This window comes from Erpetoichthys calabaricus, chromosome 11 (genome assembly GCF_900747795.2).
Source record: "Erpetoichthys calabaricus chromosome 11, fErpCal1.3, whole genome shotgun sequence".
Lineage (NCBI taxonomy): Eukaryota > Metazoa > Chordata > Cladistia > Polypteriformes > Polypteridae > Erpetoichthys > Erpetoichthys calabaricus.
The window spans coordinates 156,261,745-156,283,850 of NC_041404.2; the positions used below are offsets into that span (position 1 = coordinate 156,261,745).

The 22,106-nt window shown below is 38.0% G+C and overlaps 1 protein-coding gene across 3 annotated transcripts in view; it reads left to right on the forward strand.

The window, feature by feature from the left end:
* Positions 1–22,106, forward strand: part of smurf1 (SMAD specific E3 ubiquitin protein ligase 1) — an 85,749-nt gene that overhangs the window by 33,837 nt on the left and 29,806 nt on the right. For all 3 annotated transcript variants that reach the window (XM_051934125.1, XM_028814395.2, XM_028814396.2), the window contains 2 exons: positions 19,867–19,905; positions 20,021–20,129. In XM_051934125.1, coding sequence (XP_051790085.1) covers positions 19,867–19,905; positions 20,021–20,129 — 148 coding nt within the window. The remainder of the gene's footprint in view (positions 1–19,866; positions 19,906–20,020; positions 20,130–22,106) is intronic.

Consider the following 22,106-nt stretch of genomic DNA (forward strand, 5'->3'; position numbering starts at 1 on the left):
AATAGCACAGACCTCAACCAGTAATGTACAAGTGCAAATAAATTCATATGTATTTAAATATGAACTACAGTTTATAATTCAGTAGACATAAACCACTACCATACATATGAATTAAACCAGTGTTGTACACATGCAAACCGGTACTAAATCATACACCAATAGTGTTCATGTGAAAACCAATAGATTGCACATAAAATATAATTTATGCCTTGTTTGGCCTCTCGTAAATGAAAGGGTTTTTACATTTTTGAGCTATATCCATACCCGGAGTCACACAAGAGTTAACATGAACTGTATTGCAAAAAATGTTGAAAATAAAAATGCAACTTTGTTAGGTAAACCTTCTCACATATCCCGTGTGTGTGCTTCTTATTAAAAACTACATGAAACAGGATCGAAAATCCTATTTTTACAGACTTGGTTTATAACCTGCATGCCCCCCTCATGCATTTTGAGCTGTATGCAGAGGTAGAAATCACAAGTAGCATATAAGCAATGAATAACATGGAAGCAATATTATATACCTGCAATCCATGACTGTGGCTAATGGCTTGTTTGAGAGATGCTCACGCCATGCAGTACTGTTGGTTGACAAAATTTACCTGAGGGGACCTGGGGAAGTTCCTTCTGAAACTTTTGAGTGAGGTAACTAAGTCACCCTTTGAGCATGTTGGGCTCTTTATTAGCACAACACTGATCATTTATAGTGAGCCCAGCTTGTACTGTATATCATTAAGGATGTGCCAGTCTTAAGAATAGCACATAAGAACAAACCAGCTATTCATTTTTGTGGTGTTTTTTGAATAGCGGAAAGCAAAGCATTCCATTATGAAAATGTTTCATTTGATGCACTTAAAATGCATTTATAAGATATTAAAGAGCCCTCAATGCTGATGAATAAATTATTCAGTAGCAGGTGTTAGAGAAACACAGCTTATTATTATTATTATTATTTATTATTATTACTACTACTTTCTGATATCTCACACAAGCAAACAGGATATATTATTTTCAGAAATCAGTTTTTTGTCAGGTAATAAATCCATTAAATCAAGCACCAGGTTTTCTGTAAAAAAAATTCTGAAAGACAAAAAGGAGCTTTTAGTTGTCGGCAAGCACATAGCTGGCTTGTTTGAAAATACTTGAAGTGCCTGATGGAACGTGCAAAGGCAGTGAGTTTGTGTGAGGACACAATATACAGGCTTGGTTTAATCAGTCTGGGAAAGTGTGGGGCACAAGGGGTTTGGGAATATTATACTTGGCATTTTTGCTGCTATTACAGTTGTAGCAAGCAGCACATGCATAGGCAAAGTAATGCTATAAAACAGAAAATGCACACAAATGATCTGACTTTTGGGTTTAAATATAATGGATTGATTATCACGTTATGACTCATTTAACTACCCTTAATGTATGCACTTACCTGATAACAAATTCATCATGTGTCCTCACTGCAGAAAACTATTTGTTGTTTAGTGCTTAGAATTCAAGTATCAAATTCAGAGCAAGTTTTGATAACTCCAAAAACTTGATTCTGTATCTTTCAGCAGATGAATAATTTGCTTGAGAATCGTCAAGTCGATAGACCATTGTGTGAATGTCAATTTGTTATCAGGTTCCTCAGACCTTTCCAGGACTTTGTTAAACTCGTATCATGGAGTGTTGTCCTGCTCATAAAGCCATTCACAGATTGTTATACTGCTGCCACGAATGAATTTACCTGATTGTTTGCAATTTTCACATATCCTATGGTATTCAAATGATTTCCATGAAAATACAGCTGTCACCTTTACTGCTAATGGGCAATGCCTCCACCCCAGCCCCCTGCAACTGCACCTTTTTAGTTTTTGTTTAAAAATGTGAAACTAGCCAGTGTCTTCCACTTCCAGCCTTAGTAACCGAATCAAGTCTTACATTCTTGGAGTTGTTCAGGACCACGGTTAAACCCAGTTATTAGTCGACTGATTTGTCTGTATGTATACCATATATTAGAAATAAGTTTGATGTTTTTGCATTTGCTTTATTTAATTTAAACATTTTTAGATCAATTTTTTATTTGATTTCAGAAAAAAACAGGATAACAAAGTTAAAACATGTTCATATATAATTTTTAAATAAATCTAATACAATCCACTACAAGATGTTTGAACGTAGCTGTCTATCACTTGTCCTATTCAGCCAATAGAAATTTTAAAGTAATGATTGACATTCTTTACAGAATAATGCATATTTGCAGTAAAACGAGGTTGATTTTCAAGACTCCTTCTGCACTGTGAAAGCAGACAAAGGAAGCCTACTTCCTCGGACTGCTTTTTGTTTTTTGTTTTTTTTAACTTACAACTAAGGTCTCTTCTCAAAAAAAACGAATGTTTCCCTATCTTAAGCAAAGCCCCCAATGAAGTTTAAAATTTCTGCTAACTCTCTTGAGACCAGGGCCATCTCTGTATGTTTGTCTTTGCAAGGTTTCATATCGGCCTTTAGTAATTCTGTGTTTGGCAGCAGGGCCTTCCCTCAGTGCTACTCATTTCTTGATAATCTATTTTACTCATATTTTATATTAATTAAAGTACCCCTGTCTTCAAAGCATTCTGTTTAGGATCATTCACTGCAGTTATTTTACGCCTCGAAAGGTTTTTCCCATGGCTCTGTCCGTTGATCATTGTTGTCCTTTTGCCAGGCGAGAATCCCAGGTACTTTTTTTTGCATATGTTTTGGGAGTGAGATTTTTGCAGTAGCAATGGGTCTATTTATTGATAACTCAGTCACCCTTCTGGAGGGTCTGCTTCTTTTTTAATCTTTTTCAAGGTCAAATAGTTTTGGTCATTGACATTTTCATAGTGGAGTGATTTTTTTTTTAACTCATTGGATTGGGTCTTGCATTTGATTTGAATTGTTGCAGTCCAATGACTGAGAGAATTTTAAAATGGATTTGGAAAATTCTTAACAGAAAAATGTTCAATGTAGGTAGTGACATCCTTCACATGTTCTGTACCTCTGTGATGGCCAGTACAGTTTTCTGTGTGGTGTGGTGTGCTGAACTGGAAACCTCATTTCAAGAGAGGCCCATTAAATCAGTAAGCTGATTAGGAAGGCAGGCTCAGCTGTGGTGGCACACACTCAACATGAAGAAGGTAGTGATGGAAGAGAGGATGAAGACAAAAATGGCCCCTGTGACCAGTGCTGCACATCCTCTCTGTGACACATTAGCAGCGAGGACTTTTAGCTAACAGTTTATTCAACAGAAACACAACTGAGTCTCCTTCATACCAATGAACCTTTTATAATGTGACTGGTGCCTTATCTTTAGCCAAGTCTTTAGTAATGCTTGTGTGTATTTCACATGGGTTCTTTGTTGTAATATTTATTGAGCTTCTGAAAATGGCTAAATTTCCCTCTTGGGCCAAATAAAGTAATTTCTGTTTCTCTTTATATCCTCTTTTATCTTGCCCTATCTATTAAGACCATTAAACTGTTATTTGTTGATTTGAATGCTGGGCATCTGGATGACATACAGGTAATTGAATTTTTCAGGGTCACACTTTGTCATGTTTGCATTTAACTGGCAACCCTGTTCTTTACCCTGTGTTTGGTGGCTCAGACATTAGGCAGCCACAATGCTTGACCATTTGAAAAGAATTTATTAATTTGGATTGAAAGCAGTGCTCAATTGAAAATTCTAAATTTGCAACACTGTACAGTATATGAAATAGATCAAAATATGTCATGGTAAAAGTAAGATGGGCAGTGTTAAGCACTGTTGCATCATGGATCCAGTGTCCTAGATGTTGAAACTTTGTGGAGCTTGCATATTTGACTCCATTTCAAGTTTTTTTTATTTTCTTCCCACCCACTTTTACCCCAAATTGTGCAGCTTAGAAGCTTAGATTAACTGGTGACACTAGACTGGCCCTATGTGGGTGACTTCGAGAGTGGACTGCAGCCCTACATGCAGGGTTGATTTCTGCTTTGGGCTCAGCGATGCAGGTATAAATTCCAGGCCTCTTCCCAACTCCCTGGTGTCCCCGAGTTGGATTACGCATACCTGGGAATGTTGTCTTGTGAAGCCTAAATAAGCTGTTCTTGCATTCTTTATATCCCCTGCCCATGTAAATGTTGATTTAGAAATTCACCTGCTTTCTCTGCAACAAGCAGCCAGTACCTACTATGCATATAAGACAAGAATCTCTGTCTCTTAGTGTACAGGTTTTTTTTTTTTTTTTTTTTACACTAATGCAAGCAATTCACTGATGTGAGAAGTTTGCTGACATGTTTGAGATGTATGTCACTGGAACAAGAGTTTCTTCATTCCACATCATAACATTTGCTGCCAGCATGAACATCACAATAGCCAAGAAACTGAAGGAGAACTTTGTTTTCACACCTGGAACCTCATGTATAACGCCGTGCGTAGAACTCACACTATAACATGGCGTAAGCACTAAAGCGGGATTGTGCGTACGCACAGAAAAATCCAGATGCAGGAATCTGTGCGCACGCAAACTTTCACGTTCTTCCTCTACATAAATCCCGATCAGCGTGAAAAGTAATGCACGTGCACGCGCCTTCTGTCCCGCCCCAACTCCTCCCAGAATTACGCCTCTTTGAATATGCAAATCAATATAAATAGCCTTCTGTGAAAAGACAATGGGAAAAGCACAGGGGAAAATATAAGAATTTCAGGGAATACCAAGTGGAGGCAAAGGAAACAAGTACTATTTGTTGGTTTAAACAGTGGTATAATCAACAAAAGAAAGTTGATTGAGTGACAGTGTCGGAGAAACTCGAAAGATCAAGTTCACAAAGTCGCACTGTGCCCGAAATAAAAAAGAAATCACATATCAAAGTCGCCGTGAAAAGGCGAGTCGTAGCCCACCGTGTGAGTGTCATATGAAAGCTTATTAGGGTACAGAATAAAAAAATAGGCACACAGTGGGGAAAAAAGCACGAAATGTCAACTGTAATCTCGAAATTTCCACTTTAATCACGTAGTTTATTTTGCCATTAAAGTAGAACATCATAAACTTCATTTTAAAATCGTTTATTTTACTAGTTTCTCAAGTAGCACGTTAAATGCTTTGTTCTGTATTTGATCTTCTATGTGCTCACACTACGTGCTTCCGTTCTTTCTCTTTCTCCGACAGGACACAGAATCCATTACATTCGTGATATTACAGATCTCTGAATAATTAAAATATGGAGATGTATACGTGATATCATTTTCATGATGATAGGAATGAAAGCATGTTATTAAACATGGGAACACGGTGGTGCAGTGATTGTTCATATCTCACGCAAGAGGCTTGCTGCGCCATGCACGACCTTCGATGAAGTAATTTATTACAGAAGTACTGTCTCTTTCAAACGTACTAACCTCCAATTCCTGTCCTTACTTTTCTTTCTCCAAATGCCCAATCGCCACACAATCAGCTCTGTAATAGACGTTAAGCCATCTGTAAGCTTAGAACGCCGATTCTTCAAAACTTTTAAGGAACATTGAAATATCTTCGTAGTACATGTTTAATTATTCTATCCGTTTATCTTTCCAGTGTCGTGTCAGCACAAGAATACAACGCAATGCAGGAACAATCCCTGAACTAGCTAGCGCTGCGGCACTGTGTCCTCACATGTTTAATTATTAACAATACAGATTATTTAAATGAAGTTAAAGTTTTATCTGTATAATATAATCAACATATTTTGCTGCATTTCATCTTAAAAATGAATACCGTCATCATATGTAAATACGCGCTTTATAAAGTGGCGCTGGTTGTGCAATATTATAATTGTAGTGCAAGTTTACAGTGAGGTAATTGTACTTATAAGTAAACAGTTCTACAAGGAGCACTTGATGGACTGATTGAGTGCGTTTGGAGTTCTTGGAATGAAACCTTTTCTAAAACGCGAAGTCTGTACTGGGAAGTCTCTAAAGCGTTTTGCCGTGGTTAAGGCACTGTCTGCTTCATGCTATATATCGATAATTCTCTTTCCGATCAGCTGCTGCTGTGATTCCCCACTCAGATACAGTGATATAAATACTCCGAGTGGTGCAGTGAGAGTAATATGGAAAAAGATGATCTGCTGTGGCAACTCTTAACGGGAGCAGCTGAAAGAAGAAGATGCAGTGAGAGTTACAACGCTAAAGCAGTTATGGTATTTGGAATACTATGGCTATTCCCTGGACCATTATATTGCTGCAGGTTAATTACAATCAGATGCATTACACTAATAAACAATATGCAGTTAGTTTCAGTGTATTTATAAAGCCGTGTCAGGAATGTGGAGCTAAGAAAGAAAGGGTGACCACACAGGAACAGTAACACTGCTTTGACGCTGGGTGCCGCCAGTCTGCAAAACCGAGCGGAGAAATTCCGTACGCCAAGGTATGAGTTACCGTGGAAATGTGCTTGGCTTTACACCAAGTTTAGGTTTTATACATCGCGATTTGAGAGTGGAAACGGGAGTACGCAACATTTCTGTGCGTACGCACCGTTTATACATGAGGCCCCTGCTTTTTAGGACCCTCCCTTCCCTTTTATTGTGACCTGTTTACCCAAAGCATACAATACCTGGACTCAACCTCTTATTGGGGGGGGGGACATTCTTGGATCACATGGTTGCCTCAGAGCGTGACCAAAACCCAGTTGTTTCTTCTAAGGTTGCTTTGGTCTTGTAGAAAGCAAAAAGGAAATGTACTTTTTAGTTTACCAAAAAGTGAAAGTGAGCAATTGCGAGAGAAAGGAACCTTAACTAGGGAGCAGAAGCTACCATCACTATCTTTTTAAAGTACTTTGCTGACTGACACTAACATACTAGAGAAATTCCCACCTTTATATGTTGGAAGAAGCTCATCCTGCTTCCTTGTTTTGGCCATTACTGTCAAAGTAATGTGACATTATTTAAAGTACTTAAGCAGTTTTGCTGTGCTTGTGTCTTGGAGTATTTGTGAGTGGAACATTAATCCCATAATTAGGCCAAAGCGAGTGACAGATGGAGAAAAACAGAAATGTAATAGACAGAAAAAGATGCCTTTATTAGTGAGCACCATTGCAAAGTTCTCCATGGTACAAAGCATCACGCAGAGTTGAGGAAAAATTGAAACTCTAATCTAAAGGCCATGTCACACTGCATCACTTCTACAGAAATTTTCAATCACAGACTTCATTTAAATAATCTTATCAAGGTGGGGACAGTTGCAGTGTGCTCCCGTGACCCCCAGCTGCTTAGCAGGAGACATACCCAGCATCTTAGTCCCACTAGTCTGACTGTTTGACTCGCTCTGACTAAATTAAGCAGGGTTTGTTTCTGTCTCATGCTGTAGGAGTGACCTATGTGTGTAAGAACCAATGAGCACTCAGCTGGAATGCTATGCATATAATGCAGTGGTAAGGAATAAAGAGAGTGTGTGTTTTGGACCCCGCAAATGGAAGAGAGGCTCGTCTGTTTGATGTTACGTATTTTATGTAACACTACAGAATGTGGAATAAGGGTGGGAAAGGCTGACATCACAGCTGAACTCTTCATACCTGTAAAGCCTTTGCACAAGCACTGGCTCCATCGGGCAGCATGTTATTGGCAGCATGTTATTGGCTATCAGAAAAATGGCAGTACTAGCTTTGTAATGCATTTGTTTAATTTATCTTGCCCTGTGGTTTCTTGTCATGTAATACGACATACTTGGGTAACAAAATGAGCAACTACAGTCAACAGGTTTGTCATCCCCTCTGAGTGGAAGTCATGGAATGTGACATTTAGTGTTTTTGCAGTGAATGTGCTGTGTTCGCTAGAGACCTTGTTTGTTGAATAGTTTCCTGGAAAATTGCTGTCAACTGGCTTGGATGGGACAGAACCCCCACCAAGTATATAACACCAATCCAAGTAATGGGCTAAAAATTACCGTACAACTGGTTATCACAAGAAGTGTTGGTATATTTGTCTCTTAAAGGTAAATGTCTTTTGGTATGGACATGTATGTGACCTGTGTGTGATACGTGGGACTACCCTTTTAATAGTATTACAGAGAGTGCTGTGCAGCTGATTCAGACAGGAAGGAGTGAAGAATCCATGTGCTTTAGTGTTGAGTTTATTTGGTAGCCGTGGCAGTAAACTAGCAAAAGCATCTGGGGGTAGGCTGGGCTGTGCTGTATGTTTTGGTACGAGAGAGGAGAGCACCTTCTCTCGATTCAGGGGATTGAAGACCTTAGTGAGCTGATGCTTTCTGTCTGTAAGAAAATTTAATGTGCTGATATTTAAATTAATTACCTTTATCTTGGGGAGACACATTGGCACAGTGGTTAGCATTGCTGCCTCACAATCCATATTACATTTATGGCCACAATACTCAGTCCAGCATTGTTGAATGGTGCTTCTGTAGTGATCAGAGATACTTAAAGGGCCACTGCACCATAATCATCCACTCAAAACTATTTTTCTTTCTCTTTCTCCTTCTCCATTCTCCATATGTTCCCAAACATTCTCGCGTTTTTGGCAAACTTAAGCCAAACTAATTCAGCAGGTTTTACTCCTCACTAATAACATTAGGTTAAGCATGACTGGGAGGTTTACTATTTGAGATTTTGTTTGTTATTGCCCCAACATTGAATGAAGGTTAAACCTTTCGTTTTCATTTAAACATGATTTTTTTTTGTTTACTTCATTACCTACACAAGAAAAATTTATAAGTAAAATCAAAATGTATTTTTTACTTATAAATCCAATTACACACTCCTCAATACTTTTGTCAATTTAATGAACTAATAACATTTTTTTAATTAAGTTTCTTTACAAAGATTCATTTAAATTTAGGGAAATCATAATTACTGTCATTGGCAGGGCAAGCAAAGAAAAGCCAAAAGAGCAAGTCAGAAGACCTTTTTCTACCGTGAGGGGCACACCTTGTTTAATGCCATATTTCTGATCTCGAGCAGTAAAAAAGATGGAAAAACCATAAACCATGGCCTCATATTAGCACTGGTGCTGCATTCTGGGAGATGCTGGGTTATTTCAGCAGAAGCTTTCTAAAAGTTGTCCTTCGGTGGTTTTACCTCCCATCACATTTTTTGCAGCCTTTTTCCACTCATCCAGCTCCCTTTTAGATCCGTCTGCTGCTAGTAAATCAGTGCTGATCTTCCCTGGCAGTTTTTATCGTCTACCTTACATCTCATTATTTTGGTCTGCTAACAGGAGATGAGTCAGTCGGCTTGACACAATCGGCTCATGGAACAGGAAATTTCTTTTACAGTTTTACTCAATTTATGCAAGTCAGCCCGTTTAAGGGATACACAATGGGAATAAAAGCTGCTGTGTGTATTGATTTAATTGGATTTCCATTGAGGAGATCAAATTTAAGGACGCCTTGTTGGAAAGACACATGATCAGAGCAACAGACAGTCCTAGAAATTAAAGAAAATGCATTCTGGCAAAAGAGAATTCAAACCTTTTTACACATTTTTGGAGCCACATCATCAAATCCAAGGTTAAGAGGCCAGAGGTAATCCTGGCAGCACGAGGCACAAAGCAGAAACCAGCCATTGATGGCATACCACTCCATTGCAGCACCTATTTGTGCATACTAACTGTCCTGCTGTCCATGAAAAGAAGGCTGTCGTATTGGATGAGTGCACGGCATGTAAGGCAGTAAGTGTGTTTGTATTAAATGACATATTTAAGGCAAACATGCCAAAGTGTAGTAGGAAAGTGAATGTAATAATATGGTTATACACTAAGTGCACACATCTAGATCTGTCATTTTTACACTTGTCAAAATTGAATTTTCTGTTGTGTGTTTAATACTATCTCCAGACTCACAGCATTCTTTTCCAGATGTTGTATAGCTTTATGCAGTACACTGTTTGGGAATATATGTACGAGAATCAAATTTGTGAAATGTAAAGCGTCATCCGTAAGCCACAAATAGGCATAAGGATACCCACAGGGCCAATTTAAAATTGCCAGTTAACCTACTTGTGCATTTTTGAAGTGTAAGGAGAGAGATTTTTGTGACATTAATGTTGGTACTTCGAACAAGTTCAAAATGAAAGACTAGCAATGCAAATGTATGCGGAATTGAAACTGTTTCTTTGGACTGAATCAGTTTCTACGTACAGATAATACTGATTTAGATCAATTTGAGAAATAGAAGCCAGTCATCTTAAGAGAGGTTTTACCACCTTGTGTGGTGCAGGATAGCAAGACATTCTCTGACAGTGCTTTGGAGGCAAGCAGCGATGCACTTCAATTAAGGTAAACCTATATAGATTTTTTTATTTTAGACATTCAGTTAAGGTAAGCATTCCCGTTCGTCATGTAACGATATCTTAGTCTACCGAATACATGTTTATTATGAGAATACAGTTAAGGATCGTTTCCTGCTTGCATCAGATGCAGCTATAATAGGGTCCAAGCCACCCTGTGACCCTGAACTGAGAGTGTAATGTACATTAGTACACTTTTGATAGAAGTTAAAGGTGTTGAAAATGTCTGTGGAAAGTGAAGATGAAGATTGGGATATTGCAGTGCACACCTCAGGTTTTCTTAAAATTTGATTTTGTAGTTTATTTCAGTTTGCTAAAAAGATTACATTTCTAACGCTGTTTCAAACTAATGATATTTTTTTTCTGCAGAACATTTTAATACAAACGATGTAGCTCAGTGTTTTGCAAGATGTCAAAAAAGTAGCTACATGGAAAGATAAGCCAAATAACATAAGAATAACTTATAAAGAGTACACAAAAAATGTATACTTACATAAGATATATTATGAGAAATAGTCTTTAAAATTTGAATTTTTTTTTCTGCCAAAATTAAGATTTCAGCCATTTTGTTGTATTATGACTTCTACACAACAGCAGGTGGTTCTTCTGATCACAAGTTGCACATTTCACAGTCTACTGCTTGGTAGACTTAACTAGTTTTTGCAATGTGCATCTTCAAGTTCTTGAGTGATTGCTTTCTTAGTGAAGACGTTTCAGTGTGTCCATTTGTTAAGTCAGTGCTACTTTGAGTTATTTAAATACAGGTGCTGGTCATAAAATTAGAATATCATGACAAAGTTGATTTATTTCAGTAATTCCATTCAAAAAGTGAAACTTGTATATTGGATTCATTCATTACACACAGACTGATGTATTTCAAATGTTTATTTCTTTTAATTTTGATGATTATAACTGACAACTAATGAAAGTCCCAAATTCAGTATCTCGGAAAATTAGAATATTGTGAAAAGGTTCAATATTGAAGACACCTGGTGCCACACTCTAATCAGCTAATTAACTCAAAACACCTGCAAAGCCTTTAAATGGTCTCTCAGTCTAGTTCTGTAGGCTACACAACCATGGGGAAGACTGCTGACTTGACAGTTGTCCAAAAGACGACAATTGAGACCATGCACAAGGAGGGCAAGACACAAAAGGTCATTGCTGAAGAGGCTGGCTGTTCACAGAGCTCTGTGTCCAAGCACATTAATAGAGAGGCGAAGGGAAGGACAAGATGTGGTAGAAAAAAGTGTACAAGCAATAGGGATAACCGCACCCTGGAGAGGATTGTGAAACAAAACCCATTCAAAATTGTGGGGGAGATTCACAAGGAGTGGACTGCAGCTGGAGTCAGTGCTTCAAGAATCACCACACACAGACGTATGCAAGACATGGGTTTCAGCTGTCGCATTCCTTGTGTCAAGCCACTCTTGAACAAGAGACAGCATCAGAAGCATCTCGCCTTTGGACTGCTGCTGAGTGGTCCAAAGTTATGTTCTCTGATGAAAGTAAATTTTGCATTTCCTTTGGAAATCAAGGTCCCAGAGTCTGGAGGAAGAGAGGAGAGGCACAGAATCCACGTTGCGTGAGGTCCAGTGTAAAGTTTCCACAGTCAGTGATGGTTTGGGGTGCCATGTCATCTGCTGGTGTTGGTCCATTGTGTTTTCTGAGGTCCAAGGTCAACGCAGCCGTCTACCAGGAAGTTTTAGAGCACTTCATGCTTCCTGTTGCTGACGAACTTTATGGGGATGCAGATTTCATTTTCCAACAGGACCTGGCACCTGCACACAGTGCCAAAGCTACCAGTACCTGGTTTAAGGACCATGGTATCCATGTTCTTGATTGGCCAGCAAACTCGCCTGACCTTAACCCCATAGAAAATCTATGGGGTATTGTGAAGAGGAAGATGCAATACGCCAGACCCAACGATTCAGAAGAGCTGAAGGCCACTATCAGAGCAACATGGGCTCTTATAACACCTGAGCAGTGCCACAGACTGATCGACTCCATGCCACGCCGCATTGCTGCAGTAATCCAGGCCAAAGGAGCCCCAGCTAAATATTGAGTGCTGTACATGCTCATACTTTTCATGTTCATACCTTTTCAGTTGGCCAACATTTCTAAAAAAATCCTTTTTTTGCATTGGTCTTAATTGATATTCTAATTTTCCGAGATACTGAATTTGGGACTTTCATTAGTTGTCAGTTATAATCATCAACATTAAAAGAAATAAACATTTGAAATACATCAGTCTGTGTGTAATGAATGAATCTAATATACAAGTTTCACTTTTTGAATGGAATTACTGAAATAAATCAACTTTGTCATGATATTCTAATTTTATGACCAGCACCTGTATACAGTATGTGGTGACTGTGCTTTAAGATACAGCATTACTCAGTTTTATTTTATGTGGTTACTAGGATTTTTATGTGGGAACTAAGATTTCCATGGCAGAAATGTAGGATATTCTTTGTAATTTAAATCAAACTAATAATTCTTGCCTTTGCTAGTGTTTTCAGCTTTAGTTTCTAGCCTTATAAAGTTTTTAACTCTGTTCATAATGAGTTGATTGTGAAATGTATTTATGTTGTAGGTAGTAGCCAAGGTAGTTTGTAGCAATACCTTAGTGACACAACAGTTTAACGATAGTTGTCCAAGGTGCAGATTACCGGATAGTTGGTTGCATGGTGATATTTCAACAGCACTGTTATGTGTTTTTTTTTTTTTTGTTTTTTTTGTGTCGGACTTATTCTAAATCAAGAAATTGTAGACTTGAAGCCAGTACTTGTTGCACTGGCCACAAGGTGGCGTGTCAGGCATTTTTGAATGAATGGAAACCATTCAGAACATCAAGCAAGCTTGTTTGCTTGATGGTACATTACTTGACCTCTAGTCAGACTACAGTTTTTGATCTCATCAGCTGAGCATGTCAGATTACATGACTAGAAATCACAAGATATGACAAATTAAACATTGTGATGCTTTTCCAGCACTATTTCATATTCCTCGTGCCTATTTGTTTTTGACAGCCATTAACATCCTGCCTGCCTAAGCTGCTGCTATATGAATGCTTTCCAGGACATTGAGCTGTGCTACAGTCGCTAGCTACACTTTATTCTTTTTTTCCATTCTGTTATGCTACATGTAACACAAAACATTAGAGAAATGAGCCTCTCTTCCGTTTGCGTGGCTCAAACACCCATGTTTCTTATTCCTTGTTCTATGCATTGTACTTTTGCTAGAGCTGTCATTGGTTCTTAGCTCACATACCCAGATCCCACCCTTATGATTTAAATCTCTAGAAGAAAGTTGTTGTAATTTGACAGAGCATATGTCCATCCGTAATTTATCCAGTCACATACCCTCGCTTACAGATTTGCCTGTTAGTTTACCACACACGTAATTGAGATATAGCAGGAAAGCAGCTTTTTTTTCTGAATAAAGCTATAGTCTTTGTGTTAACCATTGTAATACTGCTTAGTGCATTGAGATCCTTCCCCAACCCCCCCCCCCCCCCCATCCTTTTCAATCAAGAATGACAAATGGCAAGTTCTGAATGCCGATTAGATTTCGGGATGCCTTCTGAATTGCTTCTCCTCTAATCACTTGTGTGCCAGCTCTCTCCCAATTTATCGGTGTCCACAATGGTAGCTTGTTGAGACTCCACAGTGCTGGCAACATCTTAACAGATTTTCCAGATCACAGTGTGCCAGGGTACATTTCCTTTGTCTATTCTTTAGAGACACTGGCAGTCTGTCAGTGCTATTGGAGGTCACTTGGTCACCAGAGGTGCAGTCTGACTTTCATATACTGTATGCCATTGTCCTTGAAGATAGTTAACTACTGTAGCTGGATTTGATATAAACAAACAGTGGTTTGTTATTTTTTTATATATAAAATTTCCTATTGATGATGCTAAATAAAAATCGCATTTTTTGGGTTGGAACAACTTGTTGTAATTACTGCTTTTTACTCTCAGTATATTACAAGTTAGCAGGATCTTAAACAGAAACAATGTCTTTAATTTCAGCAAGCATCAGACTATTAGTTAAATGAGGGTTTAGATTCCGTAATTAAGGTTTTCTGCAGTTTAACTTATGGCATCAAATTTGATAGCACTAAAGTGGTTTTGTAGTAGCCTGTAGTGGCTGTGTTAATTCATGTAGCTATAGAAGGCTGAGAGGGCAGTGAACCGAGGCAGAACTCATGTTTTGGTCCAGTTCACTGCAATGTTCACTTGCCACATAAAAGTGAAACTTCTTATGCTTTCAGCTGTTAAAAGTGTGATGTGATGTCATGAACTGGGGGTTTTTATACGCCACCAACATCACAATTAAATCCCTTTTGAGTCTGAATCCAGCTTAACAAAAGTATACTTTAAGGCCGCTGCTAAAAATTAACAGTCTACAAGGGAGATGTTGGGGAGGATTTTCCAGAGGTGGTTTATTTAACAGCATATCAGTTAAAATGTGTTTGGGACATTTTCAGCATGCAACTATATGTATGATACGTCTGCATAATGCCTTACTGTGACTTGTGGCTGCTAAGTCTGTCTGTCTTGTCATTCTGGTGTGTGTTCAGACCATAGTCTGTGTATATATGAAGTATTTATCCATGTATTTATTGATTTAAATAGGTTCTCTTAAAAGCCAAATGTCTCCCTGGGGAGTAATAAAGATCCATCATCATCATCAATGTGAGTTAAATGTGTGAATTCTGGAGACTGCTGGTACATCACAGAACTTTGCATTGCTTATATTAGAAGTAATCATCGGCTGTGTTCTCACACTGAACTACACAACATGACTGAGACATTTTGACGTTACTTTTCACTCGGGTGTGAGATGGTGGTTGGAAGTATAAGTTACGATCCTGTATACTTCCCAAGATGATTATCAAGAAACATATGACAGAAGTGGTTATTTTTCTTGGTACGACCACAGGATGCTAGCTCTTCTCTGAACCTCTCATGGCATGCTGATACACTTGATGCACTTGGTTTCGATAGACTATGTTCTCCTTTTGCCTAAGTATTTCTTCATGTTTGGCCTCTTGCCTTTATAATTTTAATAACCACTTAAAGCGAGGTAGCAGTTTCTCAAAAAGAGCATTCTTTTTTGTCATTTATTTTCTTTGTGCTTCCACATGCCCTCTTTTAATACAAGCAAGTTCAGCAGAGCAGGCTGCACTATTTTAAGAAGCTTCATAAATACAATATTTTTTGTTTCTCTAGATTTCTGTCTTGTCATTTCAAAGCTAGTGATTTATTGATTTGGATTGTTTTTATTCATGCGTGCTATGCCGCCAGCCCTCTGAGAAGTGTAGTGTAACCCACTGCTCAGCTTCCATTTCCGAATTCTATCTGGTGGGTCATACAAAGTCACTGCTTTGAAGGTTATATGGCTTCCAGACAGTATCCACAAGAAGTGAAAAATAATCCATTCTATGTAGTGCCCTTCAGAAATAGAATGTATAATAGCTTTGCCCTTGATTTTATCAAGTTGTTTTATTGTGATATTATTTGTTTAAATGCTTCCCTGATTGGTTGTGTATTTAATGCTGTGTCGTGTAAATTTGCTTGATTATAGCAGGTTTACGGATGCATTGAACATTTTTTTCACTTAGTTGGCCCACAATTATGAATTAATTGTAGTCTCTTGCAAGATTTCAGTTTTTTTAATTCTGTTTTCATATATTAGTTACTGTAAAGGGGAAAGAAGTGATGACTGAAATGTTCATGTTGCACTGGTTGTGCTGGAAGTTGCATGGCATTGCTGAGTAGCTCCTAGTTGCACATTCCCTCCCAGAGCTGGATCAGGGCATCAGTGTACTCTTGGACAGTCTTTGATGCTACTTGGCGACTTCTGATGCACAGATAAATAACGTACAAGAGGTTCAGTTAGATTCAGGTCTGGATTATGTGCGAGACAATCAATGGTATCAATGCCTTCATCATCCAGGAACTGCCTACACACTCTGGCTACATGAGGCCGAGCAGTGTTCTGCAGCAGGAGTAACCCAGGGCCCACTGCACCAGCGAAAGGTCCGACAATGGCTCTGAGATTTTTATCCCAGTACCTAACAGCAGTCAGGGTACCTTTGCCTAGCACATGGAGGTCTATGTGACCCTCCAAGGATATGCCTCCCCAGACCATAACTGACCCACCTCCTAGCTGGTCATGCTGGATGATCTTGCAAGCTGCATAATGTTCACCACGGCATCTCCAGACTCTTTCATATCTGTCACATGTGCTCAGTGTGAACCTGCTCTCATATGTGAAGAGAATTGGGCACCAATGGCAGAGCTGCCAATTGTGGTATTCTCTGGCAAATGCCAATCGAGCTTCATGGTGATTGGCTGTGAACACAGGTCCAACTACAACAATTCTGAGCCTCATGCCACCCTTCAGTTTGGCCAGAAACATGCACACCAGTTATTAGCTGGATGTCCTTTTGTATGGCTCTGGCAGTGCTCCTCCTCTTCTTCCTTGCATAAAAAAAAGCAGATACCAGTCATGCTATTAGGTTGATGTATTTCTACGGCCCTCTCCAGCTCTCCTCATGTAATGACCCTTTTCCTTGTATCTTCTCCATGCTCTTGAGACTGTGCTGGGAGACGCAGCAAACCTCCTTGCAACTGCACGTATGGATGTACCATCCTGGAGGAGCTGGACTACCTGTGCAACCTGAATCGGCTGCAGGTACTGCCGCATGTTACCAATAGTGACAAGGACAATACCAAAATGCAAAACTAAAGAAGATTCAGTCAAGGAAGATGAGGAGAGAGCAATTGTCTGTGGCCACCATTTGCAAATCCATTCCCTTTTTGGGGGTTGCCTTGCTGTTGCCTCTCCTGTGTACCTGCTGTCACTTTCATTTACAGTAAAGCAAGTGAAGTTGATTGACAGGTTGTCCTTCCTAACTGGACACATTGATATCCCTGAAGCTTAACTGACTTGGTGTTAGCCTGTGATGATAAAGTGTTCCCTTAATTTTTTGAGCAGTGTATTTTTATCAAAATTATAGTTATTATCTTGAAGTATTAAATGTTTATAATTAATATGTTTTTGTGTAGTTTCTTCTTATGGTTTAATTATGACTAACTGATTCCTACAGAGTTTCAGTCCATCTGTTAAGGTCTCGGTTATTATTGCAGTTATTATTTATGTTCCTGGCTATCATATCACCCATGCCTCCTGAAGTTCATTTTGAATTGCACAGACGTACATGTCATTCTTATGGTGCCACCTGTGTAAACAAAGATTTAAACTGTTTTTTAATTGTCTTTGTGTCCCATTTCTTCACCTGATCTTGGCCATTTAGTGGTAAAAGGTCTTAAAGGAATACAGTACTCCACCAAAATTATTTTTAATGCTACTTCTAGTTTGTAATGATAGCTGAGAAATTGTTTTCATGCAGAATGGAGATAAACTTTTTGATAGAGCCGAAGTCTATGGTGACCAAAGTAGGACAACAGCAAACAATATCTAAACGGCCTTGGAGGGGAAAAATAGTCATGTTACTCTTGTTGTGTCTTGATAGTTTGTTCCAGATTCCTATGACTCTTTGCATGAAGTAGTTCTTCCTGGCTTCAGTTCAAAATGTAAATCTCCTTAATTTCCACGGGTGTCCTAGAGGATGCGATTCGCCATTTAATTGAAGATCTGAATAAAGTCTCCATGCAGTCTACTCTTACTAAAACTAAACAGATATAACTCGCGGTGTTATGCGGCAGAACAACATTTCTAAGTGCTGGGATGCACTTGGTTGCTCTCCGCTACAAAAATTCAAGTGCTGCTGTGTCTTTTTTTTTTTTCTTTTTGTAGTGTGATCACCAGAACTGCACGATGTACTCCAGATGAGGTCTCACTAGTACATTATGTAGTCTGTACAAAATGCCCCTTGATTTTATATTCAGCAGTTTTTATAATGTAGCTAGACATTTTATTTGCCTTTTTCAATAAAATCTGTGCATTGGTTAGATGTTGAAAATGCTTTAGCTCATGAGAGCATTTTCTGGAAATGACTTATTTAGCAATATTTTTATAAAGATACATGTACTTGGGATGTTGCAGCATATGACTGGGCGATTTCACATGTGGATTATGCAACACAAATATGTCAGGTTTTTTCATGGATGTGTAAATATTGTTTGCTTTTGTTCAGTGCTGACATCTGCTCTGTCAAAGTTTTTTTTTTTTTGTATCTCTGTTCTTCATGAAACATAGGATTAAAAAATTCTTGATCATCTCTACAAACTACAATAGGTAACTAATGCGTAAAAAAGAACATTTTGGGGAGGTATATTACTTTAAGACTTCTTGTGGATTTACATGTGCATGGTTGAAGTAATTGTTTGGTGGCCTATGTTAAGTTTATGATTGGTTTACTTTCTGTGAAACGTTGACTTGTTTATCTTGTTTTTTGTGGTTTCCGGCTTCTTCCCATATTTCACACATTTACAGTCCGGTCATATTTTGTATGTATACAATTTTATTAAATTTACAAAGAGGAGTATGATTTTCTAAAATACATAGAAGATGATAGATTTATAGGGTGATTTATTGTCACACGTACAGAGTACACTGAAATTCTTACTTTCATATGATAATAAACGTGCAGTATAGAGTGAATGATTAGTGAGTGTAATATCTTTATTTTGAAACTTCTGTTGTCTTTACCTGAAAAAATCTTGGAAAACAGTCCGCCATTAGGAGATAAAACAGTATTTTGGAATGTTGTTCAATACTGTGTTTTATGTAATCTAATAAGATGCTGTTGTTTTATTGAGTTTCATGAAAGTTCAATTTTAGGTCCTTAGATTAATGGTTTACACTGTTGGTCTTCATATACTTTGCGTATTGTTTACCCAGTACATTCATGTGCCCACCGTAGAAATGAAAAGAATGGTGCTGGCAGAATCACAAACGGGAAGTTGGTTTGGTCGCCATATTATTTCAATTGGCTTTTAACTAGAAATCCAGCTCACATTGAGTTCCTATCTTTAAGTCAGTGCTGCGGATATTTTTACTACTATAAGCAGGTATGAAAACTAAATATTCAGATTTATACTTTTTTTTTTTTTTTTGTTTTGTTTTGTCTTGCATAAAGTTTCTCAAGAAGTACAAGTTTTGTTACTTTTTAACAGGAGTTGTATTTTTATACACCTAGAATGTGATTGGAGCCTCTTTGAAATCCAACCAGTATCAGTCAGGGGTTAATAGAGAAGGCCAGATGCTATTTCCTATTGTGTTAAGTTTATGTTGTCACTTGGTCACTACTGTACACAAGTAACATTTGTACCCTTGTCTGTTCTGCTTTTTGTCTGTGTACTTTTAAAGCGGAGTGTGTGTATAATTTGAATCAAATAGGCAGACTTTAGGCACAATGTTAAGTCCCAAGTGTTTAAAGTGTGTAGGATTTAATGTGTGTGATTTAAAGCTTTGACTATAAGAGAGCATGATTTGCTGTAGTAATTTATTGCAAAATGGCATTTCATGTTGAAGAGTAAAAATGAACAGAAATGCAAAATGCAGACTTTGTAGAAGACAGAAATTTAAATGTTTTCTCTACTTATTTATTCATCTTTTTTCTTTTTTTTCTTTTTTTACAGTTTTATGTGCCAAGAACCTGGCAAAGAAAGATTTCTTTAGTAAGTACATTCCTTTATTTGATTATTGTATTTTAGAATGTGTGTAAATTTTGTAATGTAATAATGAAAAAGCATTTTGTTCATTCTCTTTTCACCCGCGTTGTTGTTTTTACAGGGTTACCAGATCCTTTTGCCAAAGTAGTAGTTGATGGATCAGGTCAATGCCACTCAACTGATACAGTAAAGAGCACATTAGACCCAAAGTGGAACCAGCACTATGATCTGTAAGTGACGTTAATGTAAACATAGCTGTAAGTAGTGGTAAAGTGTGCTTTATAAAATATGGGATAGAATGTATGCAAACAGTGTTGGAATCGAACAGATCACCAAGGCGTGTAGTGGACCCCGGGGGCAGCTCTGTATACCAGGCTGGATAACACCTTAGTGATTGCTTAACAAAAAAGCTTAACAGACTGAATGTCTCATTTGTAAAAAATTACTTGTATTTTTAAGTATCATTGGCCTCCTTCGTGCACAGCAAAGGAGGTCATGTGTGCATGTAGGTGTGTGTCTTAAAGGATACATTTTGGTATTTTTTTCAAGTCAAAGTTGTTCCTTCACAAACATATATGCATTTGCTATGTGAAATTATGTTCTAAAATTAAGCATTTTGTATAAATTTATTGGTGCTTTACTATGGAGGCCGATGGAGAATCTTTGTAAAATAAAAACTTGCAGAACACATTCAAGAATGGTTGTTGAGTATTGTTCAGTGTTTTGCAATTACATAAACATTGTAAAGTAGTTTAACCATGTTTTGAACAAAAAAACACCAATTCAGCCATTTTAAAAGACCTGCTGTGCATGCCACTTCAGAGTTTGCCTTCTGCAAAAATCTCTCTACCCCTATCCCAAAGGGTGTGGTTTCCTCTCAAAAGACCAAATCACAGTAAATTTTTTGTGTAACATGGTTGGTTTTATTTTGATTTACTTCCATATTTATGTGAGAAGTCACACAAGTGAATTGAACACATATACTTACCACAAGAAAAATAGTACCAGGAATATGCAGTAAAATGATTATATCCACATCCATTTTGTTGTCAGAAACACAGAAGGCATGTTTTCTTATAATGAAACTGCATCAACTGCAGGTTTTTATTTTTCTGGTGATGCCCCATGTCCATTGTAAACAGCAGTGAGGGCAAGGTACGTTTTTAAACCTAACCCTAACCCTATTGAAAACTCTTAACTTTAGAATGCAATTTTAGATGGCAAATGTATATATACCATGCTTATGAAGAAGTAACATTGACTTGAAAAAATATCAAACTTCCCCTTTAACACTAGAATTACCAGAGTCTACGAAAAAACTCGTAGATCCGGCCCACCTTAAAACCGTTCTCACCTCTCTTTTGTCTTCTAAATGTGCCGATTAAGAGGAGCAGCGAGCAGCCGGCTATTCCATCCCCCACCGTCGCAGAACGTTCACTAAGTTTTCCCAGCTCATGGCTTGTTTGATTATCTGGGAGTGACTGAACTGCTGGAGTTTTAGAATAGAAATAATAGATCGCTATTTGGAATACATGCATTTCATGCGTGTTCCGTTTCTACAGTAATCTGTGTAAACACATTGCTAAAACAGAAACTTTTTCATATTTTAGTAATAAATGTTACAAAATGTAGAATGTGTAAAGCCCGAGTTCCTAAGATCAAATAAACACTTCCACAAAAGCTTCACACACCATATAACTATTTCCGTGGTGTAGCGCGCTAAGATTTGCTTCTCAGACCGAGTAGCTTTTCTCTACCTCACAAACATGAGTTCAATTCCCCGCTGGGGATAAAGTGTTACTTCTTTTTTTTTGTTTTTAACCTCAAACGGACATAAAATTTGTAAATTGGTATGCACTGTCAGTTAATGAGATCGTTATATTTTCATGTGGGATGCTCCTTTTAAAATATTTTTTTAACAATTGAGACTGCAATTAACATGAACAACTGTCCTTATAACTTATTTTTTTCAAGATCCATAACACACAGGCAGACAGAGCACTGCGTAATACAGAGACAGACAGGCAGAGATATACAAACAAACAGGGAAGGCACATGTACTGAAAGAAAAAAAAAAATCAACATGTGCGTTGTTTCTGCAGCACTGAATGAGCTCACCCGCTCTAACATCACCCCTCCACGATCTGACTCTCTAAGTAACAGCGCAAGTACAGACGCAAACCAAGTGTAATGGTTCGATCCCCACT